The 19,640-nt window shown below is 42.0% G+C and overlaps 1 protein-coding gene across 2 annotated transcripts in view; it reads right to left on the bottom strand.

Annotated features, from left to right (window-relative positions):
* Positions 1 to 377: 377 nt before the first annotated feature.
* LRRC57 (leucine rich repeat containing 57) overlaps positions 378 to 19,640 on the bottom strand; it is a 120,017-nt gene continuing 100,754 nt past the window's right edge. For both annotated transcript variants that reach the window (XM_085627065.1, XM_085627066.1), the window contains exons 5-6: positions 10,142 to 10,327; positions 378 to 7,991 (exon numbers count right to left, since the gene is read on the bottom strand). In XM_085627065.1, coding sequence (XP_085483191.1) covers positions 7,950 to 7,991; positions 10,142 to 10,327 — 228 coding nt within the window. In that variant the 3' untranslated portion in view covers positions 378 to 7,949. The remainder of the gene's footprint in view (positions 7,992 to 10,141; positions 10,328 to 19,640) is intronic.

Genomic DNA, 19,640 nt, shown 5'->3' with positions numbered 1-19,640 from the left:
AAATCTTTTGTTTTTTCCGTGAATTTTAAAGGTTTTTTAAATGCTAATTCATAACTATAACATCCCTGAAGCCTATGGTTTATTCAGTGTATATATATATGCACACACACACACACGTATATGTTATGAGTCTAATATGATATTACTACAAATTTAACCTATTTACAGGCATGATGTTATTTCAGCAAAATAGAGCAATTTTTCACCAGAATGACATCTCTGTACATGCGGGTTTTAAAGCAAGGGTTTTTCATGCCCTCCAAAGCCTCTTATAGCGGTTTGAAATGTAGCTACATCTGTACAGTTGAGAGCATCATTCTAACTGGTATACACTGTGAATAGCACATCATAAAGAAGGTTACAGTAGGCAAAGAGTATTATATTTTACATTTTGAAAGAACCTTTATTAAAATAAATACAGACAGCCAAGGTACATTTTAATTATACATTAACATGTGGAATTTTGCATATCATTTAGAATTCATCCTGGGTGCTTTTAAGAGTAAGGCAAAGGTGTAATGGTGACACAATAATAATGCCAAGGTATAAATGAGAAAGGAAATGCCATTGATAATAACCAAGTTTAAAATAATTCATTAGAAGAAAAAGTTATGATCAGAGGTCAGCATACCTGCTATCAAGCCTATTTCATTGCATTACTGCCAGTTTAGAAGAAATATTTATATAAAAAATAGTGGAGCAATATTTATGATTCAGCCGAAGAGAAATTAAGAGAACATGAAATGTGCAGTGGAAAATTGCTCTTTGTTAGCAGAGGATAAGACACACCCCAACAAAATGTTTTTATTAATGAGGGAAAAAAACCACATATGCAATTATTTAAGTTTTCAGTTCTATGAAAACAACATGGTATCTTGCGGCTATGCATTCTCTTAATTGGGCATATTTAATCATTCCTCCTGACCCTAATATACTTTGGGACTCAATCTTCAAAATAAAATCCCCGTTTTTAAACATCCCAGCAAAAAATACACATGCCTTTTTCGTGGCTTTTAATCCTGTCATATAGAAATCGAATACCTATATCTTTTTTGCGTGCCTTCAGAAATGTAACTTCACCCATTGTAAACTGCATAGGACCAAAAGAGGAGGCTGATGCGGGGCTTCTAATGGAGAATATTTTGGATAAGTCTCTTGTAGAACAACATCAATCATATATACCCCATGAAATCATGGTTCTATGTAATTTTATGCTGAGCCACTGAGTAGGGAGTACTACAGCGTGAAAATCTTACTACAAGACAAAACATTTTATTCACTAACAATTGTTTACTCTTTCTAGAGAAAAAACATGTTCTACTTCAAACTTTATTATCCATTTTTCTGATTTTCAACATACAATTAGAATCTATGAAATTATCAGTAAAGTGCACCTCAGTTAACACGTGTGACAGTCATCTTGCGAGGACCTAGAGATTATCGATCTGTTGCATTTACTGCATTTATCCTTCTGCACATACAATACAACCTAAAGTCTCCATTTGCACTAAAGTGTTTTGTTTTAACTTCCCAGTCACCCTTTCCCCGCCATTGTTTATTCATGCTTCCTTATAATGATCTGCCATCACTCACCTTCTATTATGCCTCTCCTAGTCTGAGCTCAGAATTAGACTGACAGTTTTCTTTCTCATTCCTTCCTTTCTGATGTATGTTCCCTTTCTGCTAATTAGTGGGTAGAGTTGTCTAATGAATGGACTGATGAATTCCCAATGATGAATTAAATGATCGTTTACAAAAATCACTGATCACATCATGACCAGGTGCCAGTTTGTAATATTTGTGTGTGCACTAGTTTTTGTGGGAATGTTTCACTCTTGCAATTGCACCTGCCTTAGGAACATCTGATGTTTACATCCAATTTCTCTGAGCCAAAACTAGCGGTCCATCATCAAGTCTGAAATACAAGTAAAGGTGAGACTAAATAGCTTATAATACTGTAAATAGCTGTATGGGAGAAGTGTATACAATGTGAGTACTAGTTTTTGAAGAGGAGAGACAGTTACAGCAGGAATGGAGATGGAGGAGTTGTCTTGCACACTCAGGTCCATATTTATCGAGGTTTTGAATCGTCCTAGAGCCACGCAAGGGCGATTCAAAACCTCAATAAAATTTATCAAGCCACACAAGCCCAACTTGTGTGACTCTGAGTGGCTTGATCAATCTAGAGTAACACAAGACAGGGCACATTGCTGCCTTGAGTTACCTCTGCGGCAGGGAGGTTTGCAATGGGTGGAGTGTGGTTGTTCCCACACATCCACCCCTGGATACCGACACATTTCCAGTTTTTCCAAAATTGGTATGCCTGGGAATGCCACAGAACTGTATGCCTCCCCACCAGAGGAGCAACAAGGAGAAACATCTTTGTTTTTCCTTCCTGTAGAACATTCAGAAAGAGGAAAACGCCTCTGGGGATCATTTTTGTGCAGAAAGGCGCCCCTCCCTGCCCAAAAACAATCCTGCCTAAAATGCAGGCTCCCTTGCACAATGGTGCATGGGTGCTTGCATTGGCGCTAGACAATCAAAATTGCGCCAGCGCTAGAACAGGACAGGAATGCATCGTATAATGGTAAATACAGTGAATTCCTGCATTTTTTTGTTTTTGACACAGCGCAGCAATGTGGCTAGCTACACTGCGAGAATGTTTGATAAATATGGGCCTCAAAGTGGTGTGTTTCATTTATGCGAGGGCAGGTGCATTCCTTGCCCCTTGGCACTTGTAATGAAGATCCATTAAGCAGGAAATAGGTGAGGTTTGTTTTAGTTAGTTACGTACTGCTGTAGATGGTGATCTGAAAAGGGCCTCATGGGAGAATGGAGTAAAAAGGTGGTAGTGAAGTTTGTGGAAGAAGCACTAGTGGAAGATGGCGATGCAAGGTCTGAAATGACTGATAATAGAGTACAATTTGCTTCAGTACAAACGATTAGGTACACGGAAGTCAGCTTTATTAAACAACGCATAAGGCTGAATGCTTGGTAGACAGAATACATAAATTGGTAAGTGTATTCCGTTTGCAATACAAAGAAGTGTAGTGGGACAAAAAGTTGTGTAAAGCACCGTTTGAGATTACACGAAACATCACATTTGTGAAAGGCTGTAAAGCATCTACCACTGTGTCTGTCTTGTCCTCGGGCATATGGTAAGAGTGGAAAGGGATCTGAGATGTGGATAAATGCCTGAAAAACAGAATGAAGTAGACTTTTGAAAGTCACAGGCCCAGGGCACTTAAGGCCAGTAAAAGGCACATGCATGGTGAACACTGAGGTCAATGCTAGCTGAGAATAATTTGTTTTTGCATGGCGCGGTTTTGATAAATGTGAAATGCAAATGTATCCAAGTCTTTACGTTTTTGATGGAAACTAAAAAAACAGACTTTAATCTGGTGGTCAAGGGAAAAATCAACAACCTTAATGAGGTTATGCTTTACTTCAAGCCTGCTCAGACATGTTTCAACCGTGTCCAATAAACCTACCAACAGTTCACAGTTTTGTCATGACTACCACCACTGTAACCAATATGGTTAGTGGGCAGTATTAAAAGAGCCAAAGATTTTCTAAAATTCCACTAAGAACACATTCACCAGCAGAAGCCTAACTACAGAAACATTTTAGAGGTAAAGATCTAAATAAATGTTTTTTAACCATGAGACCAGAGATGCCACATGAGAGCTTGGCTAATTGACTTTGATATTAGTTCCTAAAGGCAGAGTTTCAACAAAGGTGGCAAGTGCACCGACAGCTCTGAGCACAACAAGGCAAATTGTAGAGGTAATGCTATTAAATGAGTGTGAACCTCCTTGATCAACTGAAGCATTATTGGCATCAAGAGATTCCGTAAGTGCATCAGTCACGATTCACAACTTTATCAAGTGATATAATGACTATTCCAAATCTGAGGTGGGATAAGACATACTTTGCATTGGTTTAGCCAAAATCTATGAAAAGCCACACTGCTTTATCGTTTATTCAAGTAAGTCCTAGTTAAAACGCCTGCAGACTAGCCTACGCCTTGGGCTACACCCCACTGTGTACAATGAGCCAAAAGGAACCAATGATGCTAAACAGGGCTTTTACCGGGGAAGAGGGATGAAGTTGGTGATGGCAGAGGCTCTGGAGGACCTGTATATGGCAGCAGATGCAGACGGTGTGTATGCCCAGATACTGTTAGACCTCTCAGCAGAATTTGACACTGTCGATCAGAGCATCCTACTTAGCAAACTAGTGCTGACTGGTATTAATGGAATGGTATTTCAATGGTTTAATTCATTCTTCTCGGGTTGCTTGAAAAATAGTGATGTTAGGCCCCTATTAGTTAGATCCTTTTTCTTTACAGCGCGGGGTTGCTAACAGCTCCTTTCTCTTGCCTTATTTATTGAATGTGAAGTCCAACCACTCTGCATTAGTACATTACTTGGGGGTTCATCTCTTCACCTATGTGGATGACATACAAATTCTATTCTGTCCTGCTTCTACATCTAAAAATGTTCACACTTTGAAGAAATGTCTGGCCGAGGTTAGCAGTGGTTTAAAATAAACGCTGACAAGACGGAGGTACTTGGGGCAGAGTATTACCCCTCACTATTTAGCAATTCCATATAGCCATCGTATGTACGTAACTGCCCTTTCCCTGATACGGTGATTAAAATCCCAGGCTTTTAAACGGATTCTAAACTCCAAATGACATCTCAGGCTCTTTGGGTGGTCTCATCCTGTTCTTTCTAAATGCCCTCCATCTCTATTTAAAATGTTCCTCTTCAATTGTATGAAACCAGAAGTCTCAGCCTTGGCTGGGTCAAGGCAGGGCACCTGGAATTCAGATTTCTTTTGGGAATAAGCTTCTTTCTCTACAGATCTTTCAAAACCAAGCAGCTTAACTTGTTCTAGGAGTTCCTAAACAAAGTAACACGACCAACATGTTATGTATCCTACACTGGTTAGCAGGTAAACTTCGCATCTACTTCAAAGTCTTGTGCTTGAAGCACAATTTGTACAGTAATCGTCCACCTTGTCATTGCCATAAACTCACAAGTTATGATCCTTCCAGAGCCCTTCAAACAAACTTCTTGCTATACCTCAATGTAAATGTTCCAGACTGGGCGTTAGAACCTTCCATGTTCTAGTTCCATCTTTATGGACATTAACTTCTGAGTCCCTATTTAGTGGGAAATTATCTACACCCCATTTAATCTATAGGGTATGCATTATCAGCTGTTTTATTCCCAGTGCCAAGAGACCTAATATTAATATAACGGCCTACATTGTGTTGCTAACAAGTGGAGGCAAGGGCTAGGTGCCTCACATATTACTGTAGGTCACAGACTAGTTAAGAGTAACTAAAAGGGCCAAACAACCCACAAGGCTTCACAAATGCTCAGCGTCCATACCTGGAGCACAATTTCACCCAAAGGAGCACAAACAAGGAAAATCAAGGTATGCAGCTAAAGTTAAAGGAATGGGCCAACAAGCAACTTCTGAGTAGTCTTTGATACTGTAACATTTAAAAAGTATTAAGAGACAGACCTATCCAAGCATATCTCCAGACTAACCAGAGTTAAGTCTATCCTATATCACAACATCAAGGTCATCAGTAGAAAGGTCATAACACGATAATGTGACAACCCTACTGATAGACATCTCTCCTGGAAGGCAAACAACAACATAACTCATGGGTTCACATGACCATTACAAAAGAACGGGACTTGAAAAAATGTAACATTGAAGTAGATCGAATGAGTATTGAATGTGTGCTGACACGCCATCCTTAAGATATGGAAGCCAGGGATAATGAAATCCTAAGCACTGAAATGTGATGAAGCCTGCCCTGGGTGGTTCACTACTAAAGTGGCACATTGCTCGCTGTATGTGAAGTCTGCAGCAAATTTAAGTAGTGCTAGGTCCACTAACAGTAGCAGCAGCATCACAGACTTTCCTAACAATAGCTGCACCACCACCTCCAGAAGCTACAGATATCTGCAAACAATGTGATGCCTTGTCGCGGGCAAACACCAATGATAGGGAGCTTCGTCGTCAGGTCGGGCAAACCCTACAAACCAACAGAAACAGCATGTACAGCTCCGATAACACAAGCACATGTCCCACTGAAATAGGACTAATTTAATTGATATGCCATCATATAAAGCTAGTGGAGTTCATGACAATGCTCAACTACTCTACTTTAAACTTTAAGTATTTGAACTCCCAGCTGTCCCTTTCACGGTGTGTGTTTTTGGCTGTTTAAAATGTCATTTAACAGGCCTAGAGCTGTGTGCCCTTTTCCCCTTACTGAGGTATCAGGGCACTATATAGGATACATTGCTCTGCCTCAAGGTGTTTTTATACTTTAAAATGTGTACTTTTGTCAGCTATTACTTAGGACAAATGAGTGTACGTGCTCTACATCCTGTGCACTGGACAGCCTTGTTCTTTTTAAAGGAATAAAGTAGTGCATAGGAAGAATGCCAAATGGAAACTCTCTAACCACAACAGGGCTACTGTGGGAATAGAAGACATAGGTTAGTAACAACACATACATTTGTTTTTGTTATATTTTCGGCTACGAGACAAAAGAGCAGCCACTTTATGGACTATCTTTGATATGTCTATTTGCTGCTAGCTGCCAGTAAAGCCAGTTTCAGCGAACACATCTTCCAGGGTCAAGCAGTCATTTCTTCTTTGGGAATCGTTGTCTCCACCATAAGAAGCAAGCTCCTGTGCTCTGCAGTTTGCTGCTAGCACAAACCTCCCATGTTACTTAAAAATAATTTAGCAATGTCAGCCCTCAGATTATGTTCTATTTCTTCATAACTGGGCAATTTCTTCTTTGAAATCACCTCCAGTTTGAGACCTTATCACAAGACAATTTACAAAAGGAGGAAAGGTTCCTTATCTGCAAAGCGTTCAACGTGGACATATCTGCAGAAATTGGCAGCAGATGGATCAACGCTTGCTGAGCAGCATTTCATGTGACGTGTTACAGATCAAGAACAAAACAGAAATAAAATAGCTACTAAATGGGAGTGTGTAGGAATTCCCATCATTACTGGATAGAAAAAGCAAATAAAACATGACAAATGTCAAATAATGGTAAAGAACAAAAACTATAACAAAATGAGGACAACAGTTTGATGATACGCTGAAGACTTATGGTGGTGCAGCAGCTTTGAAGCAGTCAGTTTCTTCTTTTTAAAAGCATTACTCTTCATTTTAATTTTTTTCAGCTCTAGGGTTACTTATTGGACAATCTGACTGAAAACGTACAATATGGCTGTAGCACTGAAATATTAATTAAATTTAGAAGTTGACCATCACCACAAAAATGGGGTGGTGGTCTGGTTTGAGGAACATCATCACTGTGCTACTGTATTTTTTTAAGAACAAGTATTGCAGCATTCAAGTGCATTCAACAGCCATTCTCTCTACTGGCCTCTAAAGGGAGGGAGCAAGTCAACCAGCAAGATTAACATCCACTTTAAGTACAAATATTGTTTGAAAAATGTGTTTACATTCCCCTCACTTTGATAAAGAAAAGACAACACTACAGCATGGAACGACTACATCCGAGTCATAAGGCAGGGGTTGGAGTGGGCATGACTTGGTTCCTGTGAATACAAAGCATGGTTTGGCAAACTCCAAGCTGGGAAAGAACGGCACTGCCAGTCATTAAATACCTCTGTAGAATGGGTTTGTCCACCGCCATGAGGATTTCATGCTCAACAACATTTCTGCTCACATGAGAGTGACCAGTCCCGATCGCAAGTGACCCAAATGGTCAAGCCAGTCTCTTCATGCCGTACACCTACTGAACGGTTTACTTGTAGTTCTATGCCCCAGAAGCCATTTAGTCCACCTTTTTCTGCTGATCAAAGCGGACATGGACATCAGCTCTTGGTGTTGTCACTAACTGAGCACTATATGGAAGCAGCTAATTCAGGTCACACAAACTTCTTCCTTGTCGCTGTGAACCTCTCCATGTACTGCATAGGAAAAAGGACAAAAAAGTGTCAGCACCGGGACAACAACGGCAGACCATTACAGATGAAAATTTATCTAAATTAGATCAAATGCAAGTACATGACTGATCTTTGAAGAGCGTATGGGGTATATGCAAACAAAATCCCAAACATAGTGGGCGCTACATCCTTATCACAAGTAAGGTAAGAGTAATGGTTAGTTAAGAACTAAAGTAGGGGTAAAGATTTATCAAATCAAAAAAGGCAGGTTGGGCAGTCTCCTCCTGAGATGATACAATGTCCCATGATGTAATGGTGGCGATGTAATGACACTTTTAATAACATGGCCTCACCAATCAGCACTCCCTAACGATTAGAGTTTCTACGTAGGCTATCTAGCACCTTCTTGAAAACAGCAGTACCTCTGCTAATCAAGAGACGAAGCTGTGTCAAAATCCTATACATTTCAACCTTAATATTTGAATCAGCTTGAGAACAGACAATTAAAATATTATTTTCATTAAGGTATTCAAACAAAGCATACACATACCTTAACATTTCTTTAAGCCCCACGACCATTAAAACTACACTAAAGTGAGCTGCTTTTTTGTTATATTTCCTAATAAGGGTGTTTTGCTTGATGTCATTGGTCGAAGTTTATTGAAAGTATAATTCCTATTAGTACTTGCAGGTCTGCGACATTAGTATGCTACCACTTCCTCTCCCTAGGTTCAGTTTAATGGCAACACTGATAGGTTTTTTTCATACTTTTACTATAATGCGACCCCTTCCATATCAAAGGCACCCAGACATGGAAGGGAGCCCAAAAGGGTCCAGACTTTCATTGGGAGAAGAAAAGAAAGGAGAGGGGTGTTGAATGAACAGGAAGTAGAGGATCAGAATTACAAGGATTAACTGAAGCAGGTAAGGCTACTGTGTAGGACTAAGATGGGTGAGTGGAATCCCTACAAACACCTTCTGAAGCAGATTTAAAATGGTGATATTTTAGTGGAGATGTGCGGATCTGGGGGTTTTCCATTCGTAAGACTAGCTGGGCCAGTAAGCTGGATCTTTCTTAACCTCTTCTCCAGCTGATCTGTGCCTAGTGGCTGCTCTCAGTAGAGCATTTTGGGGATGGGTCATGAGCAAAAGTGAATTGCTCTGAATGAAGATCTACAAGTGGGTCTATGGTTGTCCTCTTTTAATTTCAGTGATGTTTATGCTCCTGTTGATGGTTTCCACAGCTTATTCCCTTCGCTCTAATCATATGGAGTTAAAGCATAGCTCTGCTCCCTTCTGCAAATCTTCATCTGTGGATTCACAGAGGTCATTCTCTCCATGACAATAGGTGTCTCTGTCTCTCTTTCAGTAAATCACATTACACTGTGACTTCCTCTATTCTCCAGTGTGTACTTTGCCTCTCTGTTTTTATCTTCTGCTGCTATTTTTGGCATGATATTGGGTTGTCTCATCTGGAAAGAATGCTGTACCAATTATTTCTCCAGAGGCCGATCAATTAAAGAGATCATCCTATTTCTCAATTAATTGGGAAGCGCTAATGTCAGTTTTATGCAGGAGCTTCCACATGAAAGTTCTTGTTATGGGCATTATCACACGTCTCAGTTCTCATACAACCTACTCCTGCTTTACTGTGTCATGGTGTACCTTCTTTTCTGGCTCTCTAGAATTTCCAATTGTAGAGAATTGTAACTTACATGTTTCAAGGGCCAGTGCAAGGTGAAGGTATTCAGTGTTTATAAATACTAATGAAAATCACATTATAGAGAAGTAAAAGTGTGCAGTATTGGTTTTTGGAAAATAACAATTGAAATTGGTGAAGTAAGGTATAATATGTGTAGGAAAGAAACCGGGAGCAGAGAAAGGGAAAAGACAAGGATTTAGACAATAAGGCACGGACACATGACAACTTTACTTTTGGCAAAAGAATCAAAAGGAGGAGTTAAAGTAGAAGGTGAGGGTAGAACAAAGAAAGCCATGAAACATCATGCAGCTCGCCTATCTGATTGCCCTGCGTTCATGTAATGACAAGCAAATAGCACACTACTCTCTTATTTAACGATTTATCTGCAGCACTGGCAAAAAAATTATTGAACTCCAGGAACTTAATTAAGCAAGTAAATGGGCATACAAGTAAGAATTATTTCATCACTTACCTTGTCATAGCCATTCAGATCTCTTAGGTTTTTGATCTCAAACAGATTACCCTCCACCGCCAGCAGAGAGATCTGGGAGTCACTCAGAATACTAGCAGGTAGCATGCTCAGCTCCAGGCAGTTCTCTTCCAGGCGCAAAACCTTTAGGCGCGGGCAGTGTGAGATCTGCACGGATATCTGTGAAATCTGGGAAAGCGTGTAGTACAAAATGCTATGAGGATGCTGTGGATTGTCTATAAAACCGGAATTTCAGATATGAATACATCTCCAAGTAAAACATAATGCTATGAGGATGCTGTTGATTGCCTATAAACCTGGAATTACAGATATGAACACATCTCCAAGTAAAACATATCTTGTTATAGCTGGGTTTCTACAACCAGTTGGTTAAGAGGTCAGCAAGATGAGAGTGAGGTCCCAAAGAGAAACTCTGGTCAGACTAACCCTGTTGTACATATTAAACTACCTGATGGCTATCTTTGGTTCTAGCACAAACTTTTATTAAGTGTCAAGAGTATGCCTGAACTTTGAGTTTTCTTACATTTTATACAGGCATTAACATTACAATATTTTGGAACTAACCTTCAGGTTATAGGTTTTGGTCTGTTATTTCCCCCCACACATTACACTTAAGGCATGCACTTAGCTAAAAAACAAAGAGTATCATGCGCTATCAGCACAGAGCAATTAGATATCAGGCCATGGTTGATTAAACTTGACTTCACATATGGCAGAAATGTCTACAGCTTTGTCTCCTCCACGAAGCACAAGCACCTCTCCTTAATGCCTAATCGACTTGAGCATTAGCCAGTATTTGAGGCGTTGGACGTTTCCAATGTCCACCATGTAGACTTGGACATTTCTGGTCAAGCCTAGTCTCACTGCCTCACAGACTGCTTCTTCTAGATCCAATGATGGTTTAAGGTATCCAGAGACAGCCTACACTCAGCTCCTTTTTTAGCTCATCCTTTTCTTCTGTACCAGGCATGACATCATACAGCCTTTTCAACAAACATAATGCAAAGGGCACTTATCCCTCTATGTCCCTACTCTTACTCACATTTACTGCTGCAAGGATAGCAGATTCTCTATAACAGTGTGGACTGGTGCGCAAGTCAGCAAAAACAGAACTCGCCTACTTCCCCTCCTTCATAAGCCCCTATACATCCCTTCTCCCATCTTACCAGCCACCTCAGCATGATACAGTCCTCTTCCACATTAGCATTTTTCTCTTCATGCTAATTATTAAATCTACCATAACCTTCTGCTTCAACAAACTCCACATCTTAATGGTGTGCCCTTCAACTTCCACTCAACTCGAAGCAAACCACTCCAGTCATCTCATTGGCCTTCTCTCACTTGTTCAAACCACTGTACACAGTACCAAGCTGTTTTAGTCATCTGCACTCATCTCTGCATTTTGACCACAAACCATACACAGAAAAATGGTCTTCCATCGACACATAGAACTCATTATTGGTTTGTTCAGATCTGGTAGCTCTCTCACAAGCCCTCCAATCAATCAATCAGGATTTATAAAGCGCGGCTAATCACCGGATAGGGTATCCAGGCGCTTGCAGGTGCCAGAGGCTCATTCGAACCGCAAGGTTTTGAGGGCCCTTTGGATCTCCGGTAATGAGGTGAACTACTGAACTTTACATTCTCAGAACATTTTTCTCAAAATGTCTTCTTTAGTCTGAAGGTAAGCGCTGACCGGACCCAATCCACTTCTTGTATCCAAACCGCACTCCATTGTAGTTGGCTATATTTTCTGACTGACCCGGTCTTGCGCACATAGATGTCAGAGGTTGGTACTTTGATCTTTTAGTTGCTAGTGTTATTAGAAACTTTACAAATTCATAACTCCGGTTCTACTGATTGGATTTTTGTCTGTTTTGGTATCAAATAATTTATTAAAATGTACTCTATTATTCCAAATTGGTGAGAGAGTTTTCTTGTGTTGTATTTTCACTTTATTACTGTTTGTGTGCTGCATATATACTTTACTAATTGCCTATAAGCCTGACTGCTTTTTGTGCCACCCTACCCAGGGTTAAGCACATGTTAATTTAGTGACTTTTTGTACTTCACCCTGCAAGGGATTATAATTGTTGCTTGACTAGGGCTCAAACCCCACTCAACCAACAGCCCAATTTCTCACAATGGTGGTGTGCTTTGAATTGAAATGCATGTTAAGCACACGGAGCTAGTGACTCCAATGTAGGAATGACCTTTGTTCCTGAGTGAGGGTATGGGAGACAATCATACGAGGTTGCTACATGATACAATGGCTATCCTCTGCTCCAAATAGTCTGTCTTCTTATATTCTGAATGCCATGCCAATGCAGTCTGTCTTTACCCAGACCTGTTATGGTCCCAAATGTAACTTTGGGCTTTCAACATTATTGCTCGGATATTTTTAACAGTATTATTTCCACCACTTACACTAAAAGGTTGCTCCACATCTAATAATTACATTTTCTAACATAACTTATGCCCTCACCCCACCTCTGCCTTTTCTAGTAGTATGTCATGACCACCAGTACTACTACTCAACCACTATAAAATGTTTGATCTCTTCAATGTAATAATTTATGTATTTGAATTCTCCAAAGTTTTAGGAACCATGAAATTCTGCTTTACTAGTAACTATAGTTCTCTACAGTTGGCTTCTTTCAGAAATTGTAGCCCACTTGCTACACTTTTATTTCCAAGTCCTCTCTTAATTTTTGCTGTTACTTGATAATTTTATTAAAGTGCTACTCTTACCTGCATCCCCAGCAAATGGCACCTAAATGAAACTGCAACTTATTTTTCCCCTAAACTAACATTCAATAATCTGGAGTGCACTTGTTTGACCTATAAGGACACTTTAAGGGGAGAATGGATCGTATACAGCTGTATGGAGGGAGTTAGCACAAGGTGGTAGCCCTCTTGATGCCACATACTCGGAAAAATAGGCAGTTAGGAGCAAGGGAGCCTGCAATCCATGGTGGGTTGCCTCGCAGCGGCTCAGCCTGTTGGTATCTTCTGCCAAAGACCAAGCTGTGCAGTAGATGGACTGGAAAACGATAGCCCTCTGGAGTCTGCACGGGAAAGACATGGTGGTAATTGCTGGACGGCCAACAGGGTCCCTCATTCCCTGCTCTGTGGCTGGGAAGAGGAGAGGCAAATTATTGTGATAGAGGTCTAAACTGGCGGTGATTCTCCCGCCTACTGCAAACAGTTAGCAGAGGTGGCCGTTGGGTGCCTCCGGCCCTGGGGCATTTGGCCTATTTTGCTGCGCTATGGTCACCTCCACAGTGCTCCTCGAGCTGTAAAAACAGAGCCTGGAGCTTAGATGGAGCATCATACAGAGGAAACAGTCAAGCAAATTACACCTCTGCCGGGTACTTAAAGTTGGGAGATTTGTGTTACACAGTTTTGGTTCTGATCCCCTCCCCCTTTTCTATACTGTCTGGGGGGGTTTAAATTTGGGGAGTGCACCCCTGATTATCTACTGGGTCCTCAGTGCGTAACACTCTGCATCCCATTTGCTCACTATTAACCACAATAACTAATATTTTATTGACTGGAACTGACTTGCCACATACATTGTTTCCCACTGGGAATTTGCTAATGTCTCCTGACCTCCTTGCAGCGGCAAACAGGGAGACTTGGGAACCTCTGGTCCATTACTACATGAAGTGGACCTCCAAATAAACGCCGCCAAAATGCATCCACAAAAGACATGATGCAAGCCCAAAAGTGAGCTAAGTCTGGTAGAGCAGTGAACTAGATGAGGGAGGAACTTCAGGGCTCTGACCTTGGTCTTGACTCTTAGGCGGCACATATATCAGCCACCAGAGGGGATATACTACTCCTCATCAATGAATTTAAGACTCAACACTCTGCCTTATGCCAAGATCTAGCTAAGCCAATATCTTACTTAGACCAGAACCTACAAAGGGCAGAGATAAAATTAGAGCAGGTCGAGACTTTCACAGTGGAACAGCTCACATACAGGATATCTTTGCAGAATGAATGGAAGCGCTCGAGACTCAACATACCATGTTTGTTGAAAGACTTTAGGATAGTGAGAATAGCTCAGGGAGAAACAGCATAAAAATTAGGAGAGTCAACTCATAAATCTCCAACCCCCAGCTCAAAAAGCACATCAAGAAGAGAGTGTATTTTTTCAAGATGAAAGAAATAATCATGCCAGGAGCAAAAGTAATAAGCCTTTCTCTTTTCTTGGGGATATTATCTCCCTTTTTCAAGAGCTATCCTTTGCAACCCAGGCAAGGCAGAAAACTTTCAGCAACACTACATCCACCATGCAAGAAAGGTCAATCCCCTACAGATTAGGGGTAATTCAGTCAGACTAGTTTCCATACGGTGGAAAAGACAATATGGTACACTGAGAGGGCCAGCAACCTCCTGGGCCTTCAATGCTTAATGTCAACAGGTACATGGCACAGTGACAATGAACAAAAACACAGCAATGGGCTACCCACCTTGAAAAAACTGTTGAACGCCATGGAACACAGGGAGGCGCGGAGACGAAACACGAACAGAGAAATACGCTCCACCGCTCGGGATTAGGATTCAGATCTCACCTTGGGTATTATAACCCTAATGCCTCATACGCAACAGGACTACTCTGTGGCTCACAATGATGCAGTGTAAATGAAGGCTTTGTTGTGCATCGGTACCTGTTGTTTCACCCTGCTCGATGACTTTGAGGTTTGGCATATAATTGAGAAGGACTATACATTCTTTTCATAGGTACACAGAAAGCATTCAATAACTGGTTTAATTCAGGCAAGCAGACATGCATTCGTCTAGCCCTGGACATGACAATAGGGCTCTGCACATTATCACACCATTCTCTCGTGCTATCAATCCTGATGTCTCAAGTATTAAAAGTGCGCAGCCAAACAAAATAGCCATCAGGGCTATCTCACTCATGAACAGAGCATGAACAGAAGCAGGTAGCTCTATCCATCATGGTTTTCAAGAAAATTATACAGGGGAACTATGTGTGTCCCGAAACAGAAGATCACGGCAAAGCTTTCTTGGGAAGTAACCAGCATGGTTTGTGCCACACTGCAGCTTCACATAGCCAGAGCCAGTAATTAGTCCCAGTCTTCCCTTTTCTTGCAGGTATCTGAACATAGCCCTTCAAAATAAAGTAATTTATGGATTTTAAAAACACTAAAAGTGGTTTTGCCATAATTCATCATACAAAATGGCATAACATGTTTAGAAGAAGCACATTAGCCGTCTCAGAACAGGAAACCAATTAAAATGTATGCAAAACCAAAGGTGGCCTTCCGTTCACACGATGACCGCAGTGGGATAAGCGAGCAGCATGACAGCAGTGTGTGGGGAGATACTGGGACATTACCATGAAGAATAAAACACTGGCAAAGCAACAAACAAAAAAAATTATAAATAGCAAAAATAGTTTCAAAAAATGAAAATGACAAATTAACTTGCAGATCTGGTACTGAAACGCTCAAGGAGCATATGTAAAAGCAAAAAGCCATCACTCACAGTGAAAAGAGCCAAAGGCTGTAATGCACTGACCCCTTTCCCCATGCTGTTTAGAAAACTTTTTTTGATAAACAGACATCTAAAGCGGTCTATAGAACAGTTTGAAAAATTGGATATATTTACACTGTGTGTGGGAGCCAAGCCATACGAGACATAAATGTTCTCTGTTTATGAATATGGAAGAAAATCTGGTACTGGAGGACCTTCTGTTAATTTACATGCCAGTGTACTCTCTATTTCTCACTGAAAGTGCTGGTGTAGTGCCATTTCCCCCTGCTCTTCGATCCCTTTGTACTTGGCAGAAGTCACAAACTTTTTGTGCGTTTATGGTGTACAATTAGGTTACTTCCAGTGTGAAAATATCACATCTGGATGTATTGCCACATCTCTGTCCATCATTTTCTTTGCCCACCATGCCACCTCAGATAAGACCCATCCTTGTGCAAATCAGTCGTAGTCCTGCTCCAACAGGAACAGTCCAGCCCGAACTGCCAAGCCAGGTTGTCTATGAACCAGAACGCAAGCACACGTAGGCCAATTTCGGCCTACTTTGGCCCTTCTCAGTCAGGTGCAGCTTGGTTCCAGTGACGCAGTGAGCACTGGACCCACGTCTGGGCATACTTGGTTCCAGTGGTACAGTGGGCATGGGACACACTTCTGGGCATACCCGTCACACTTAAAACATCAGAAAAACTGATGGATAAAATATTGGAGTTCATCTGAGCCAACAGTAATTACCTGAGGCAGCATCCCAGATAGACCCAGCCAAATTCAAATTAGACGTGGTCCTGCTCCAAGAGGAACAGTCCAACCCGAACTGCAAAGCCAGGTCCTATGTGAACCAGAACACAAGCACCCCAAGACCGGTCTCAGGCTTATTGGGACTCTTCAGTCAGTTGCAGCTTGGTTCCAGTCACACAGTGACCACAGGCCCACGTCTATGCATACCCATTGTACTTAAAGTGATTTCCCGTGGTTGAAATTAATTGAAGCATTTTATCCATCACTGTTGTGGTTGATGTCTTAAGTGTGAAATGTATATTTTTTATCGCTTTTTTGTACAATATTTCATTAAGATTTTCGAATATAACGTGTCAATGCAACAGGAGTGGAGTCTTGCATGTGTAGGCATACAACAGTTAAGCTGAAGTCATCATTGACTGAACAGTACTATGCATAGCTAGGTACAATATAATCATATCAGGAAAAATAATCTTCAAGCAAAAATACGTTACTATAGTAAATGTTTGCGAAGACAAGTTATGTGAGTTTAATGTAACTAAACGTAAGGAGCAGACGTGGGGGGTGGGGGAGGAAGAAGGTAAAATCAAGCAATAAACATAGTAAGACTCAACAGCAAACTGCCACTCGAGTGTTATTCCAAATAGAGATGTTGTAACAGCGTTGTTCAGGGTGAGAAGGCGCTGCCTGAGCCCCAGGGCCCATTAACTGCACCTAAATCTCAACAGTATGGTATGGGGACAGAGCTATTAGCGAGCCTGGGGCCCCCGGGGCTGTAGTACACTGGTTCGGCACTCTTCAGAGGATTCCCCTTCTAAAAAGGACAACAACCGTTCTTCCTCATCTGTGAGCGGGCAGATACCATGCCTGTGCACACTCTGGGCTGCGCCAACCCCTTCATGTGTCTGGTTTCAACAGAGTTTCTTCACACTCAGATGATGTCGACAATTCAAGTCTCCAATCCTGAAGGGTGGGTCCTGTAGAGGACTTCATGGAAAATTGCAGTTGGGCTAGGATAAGGGCCAAGTCCGTGAATCTGGTAGTACCTATCTTAGCTTTGGGCTTATAGAATAACTCAAATAGGCCGACTGCCAGGGTCTTAGCAAGGTTTCATTCAGTGGAAACATTAATAAGGTTCAGTACCATGTGTCAGCAAGGAATAAGAATAAGGTAGCTCCACACTATATGATAAAAATCTGCCCCTTCTAGCTGGCATTGTGCACAGGTCACTTGCACCCCAGGGAACATGATGTTCCTGAATCAAATTGGATAGGGCACTACAGGACATGCGACTGGTATAGGTCAGGACATTAGTCCAAGCATTATTTATGAATACCAAGCCCATCCCATATCAGAGACCCATTGCTGACAAAGTCCAGATAGCCCCCCCTTGGCTTGGGATAGAAGCGACCTGTAAAGGAGGGCTATTGCCGGCATTTGTCCAGCAGTAGTACAAATATCTTTCAGGCAGCTGTGTTCCGGAGGCTCTAGACGATCACCTTCCCATGCTCGTTGAATAGCGGATGTCACCAAGCCACAAAGCAAGAAGTGTTGTGGGGGGGGAAGAGCAAGCTAGGTAGATACAACTCTGCGGTTGCTCATTTGCATATCAGCCTCTCAGTGTGGTCATGCCCAACGTTCTCAGTCATATAGGCCAGACCAGTCACCCTCATAAGAAAGGTGTAATAGGGCAGTCAGAAAGAGGTCTTTTCGCATAAGGGAGCTTCGCTCTGGTGCGTTGGAGTGTGCAAGTCCATGAGAATCAAAGAGTACTAAATAGAAGCGCAGGTGTGTGCTCCCGCTGTTGAGGGAGCGGGTTAAGCTATAAGGCCAAAAGAGTGGCACGCGTAGGGACATATTCGGACAGTTGTCCCGCTCCAACATTTATCCCTCCAGGAGGCTGCCCATTTTAGCTTTGCAGCTTGTTAACAGAGCTCCAAATCTGGTACCTGCGCCCCACCTACCATCACTGGGAAGTTGTAACTTGATCAGAGCGACCCTGCGACGATCTGCCCCGAAATGAGGTAAATCAGCTGGTTATCTACCGCACTAAAGAGGGACTTAAGGAGGTGAATCTGGAGAGCAGTGAAAACGTAAAGGAGCCATGGAAGAAAAAACATTGTTGACAGTGCAACCCTGTCCATCACAGACAGTGGTAGGGTCAGCTAGAAATGTGCGGACTGGCGTAAGGAAGCTAGTGTCGGTATGATGTTGCCCTCCAACAATCTGGCTTCAGCGTGGTTCACTTTAACTCCAAGATAACTGGACATAACCCACTCCTAGCGAAGATCGGAACCTATTTCAGGGAGATGTGCCCCCATCTTTTGGGTGTATAAGGGGAACACATTGGATTTGTCCCAGTTCACACAGAGACCTGAGTGGCAACCAAAGTCCTCCAGCACCCTAAAGGCCCCCTCTACATCTGAATGATCACCCAGCAGGTAGAGCATCAGATCATTTGCATAAATGAAAACATACAATTGGGGGGGGGGGGTCAATCTGAGGGCCAGCAGTTTCACAGCCATGATGAATAGTGTCAAAAAGAGAAGGCAACCATGTCATATGCCCATTTCTATCTGGCATGGTTCTGAAATAACATTATCAGTCTTTACACAAGCCAGCAGGGCTGTGTATAGCAGGGCCCATCCAACTGAGGAACCTGTTACCCAGCCCCATGCTGGCCATCGTAACATACAGGAAGTCCCATCCTAAAGAGTCAAAGGCCTTCTCGATATCTATGGAGATTGCGAGGGCCTTCGGATAAACAACCAGCGGGGCGTATAATACCTGCACCAATAGCTGGATATTAGGTTCTGTGCTACATTAAGTATAAAGCTTTACTGGTCCTAGTGCATAAGGTTGGCTATATGGGGTAGTAATCTGTTGACCAAAAGTTTGCTTAGTACCTTGTAATTCACATTAAGGATAGAAAGGGGTCTAAAGGTTGTCACTCGGTCTCCGGCCTTATTCTTCTTCAATAGAGAGAGACAAGCGAGGCATCCCTCATTGTTGGAGGGAGGCAACCAGAGGAGCTAGCTGAATTATATTATTTGGTTAGAATAAGAGCAAGGACATCGACAAAGGTTGAGCAGAACTCAATGGTTAGACCATCTGCTACAGGTACCAAGCCCCTGGCCAGCACCTTAACGGCTCCCTTCACTTCTTGGACTGCTACCTCCCCAGGGAGGTCCGCACTGCAGCAGATAGCCTATTCGTCCCA

Source organism: Triturus cristatus, chromosome 9 (assembly GCF_964204655.1).
Source record: "Triturus cristatus chromosome 9, aTriCri1.1, whole genome shotgun sequence".
NCBI lineage: Eukaryota > Metazoa > Chordata > Amphibia > Caudata > Salamandridae > Triturus > Triturus cristatus.
The sequence above is the reverse complement of the archived record's forward strand: the minus strand, read 5'-3'. Positions and strand labels throughout refer to the sequence as shown.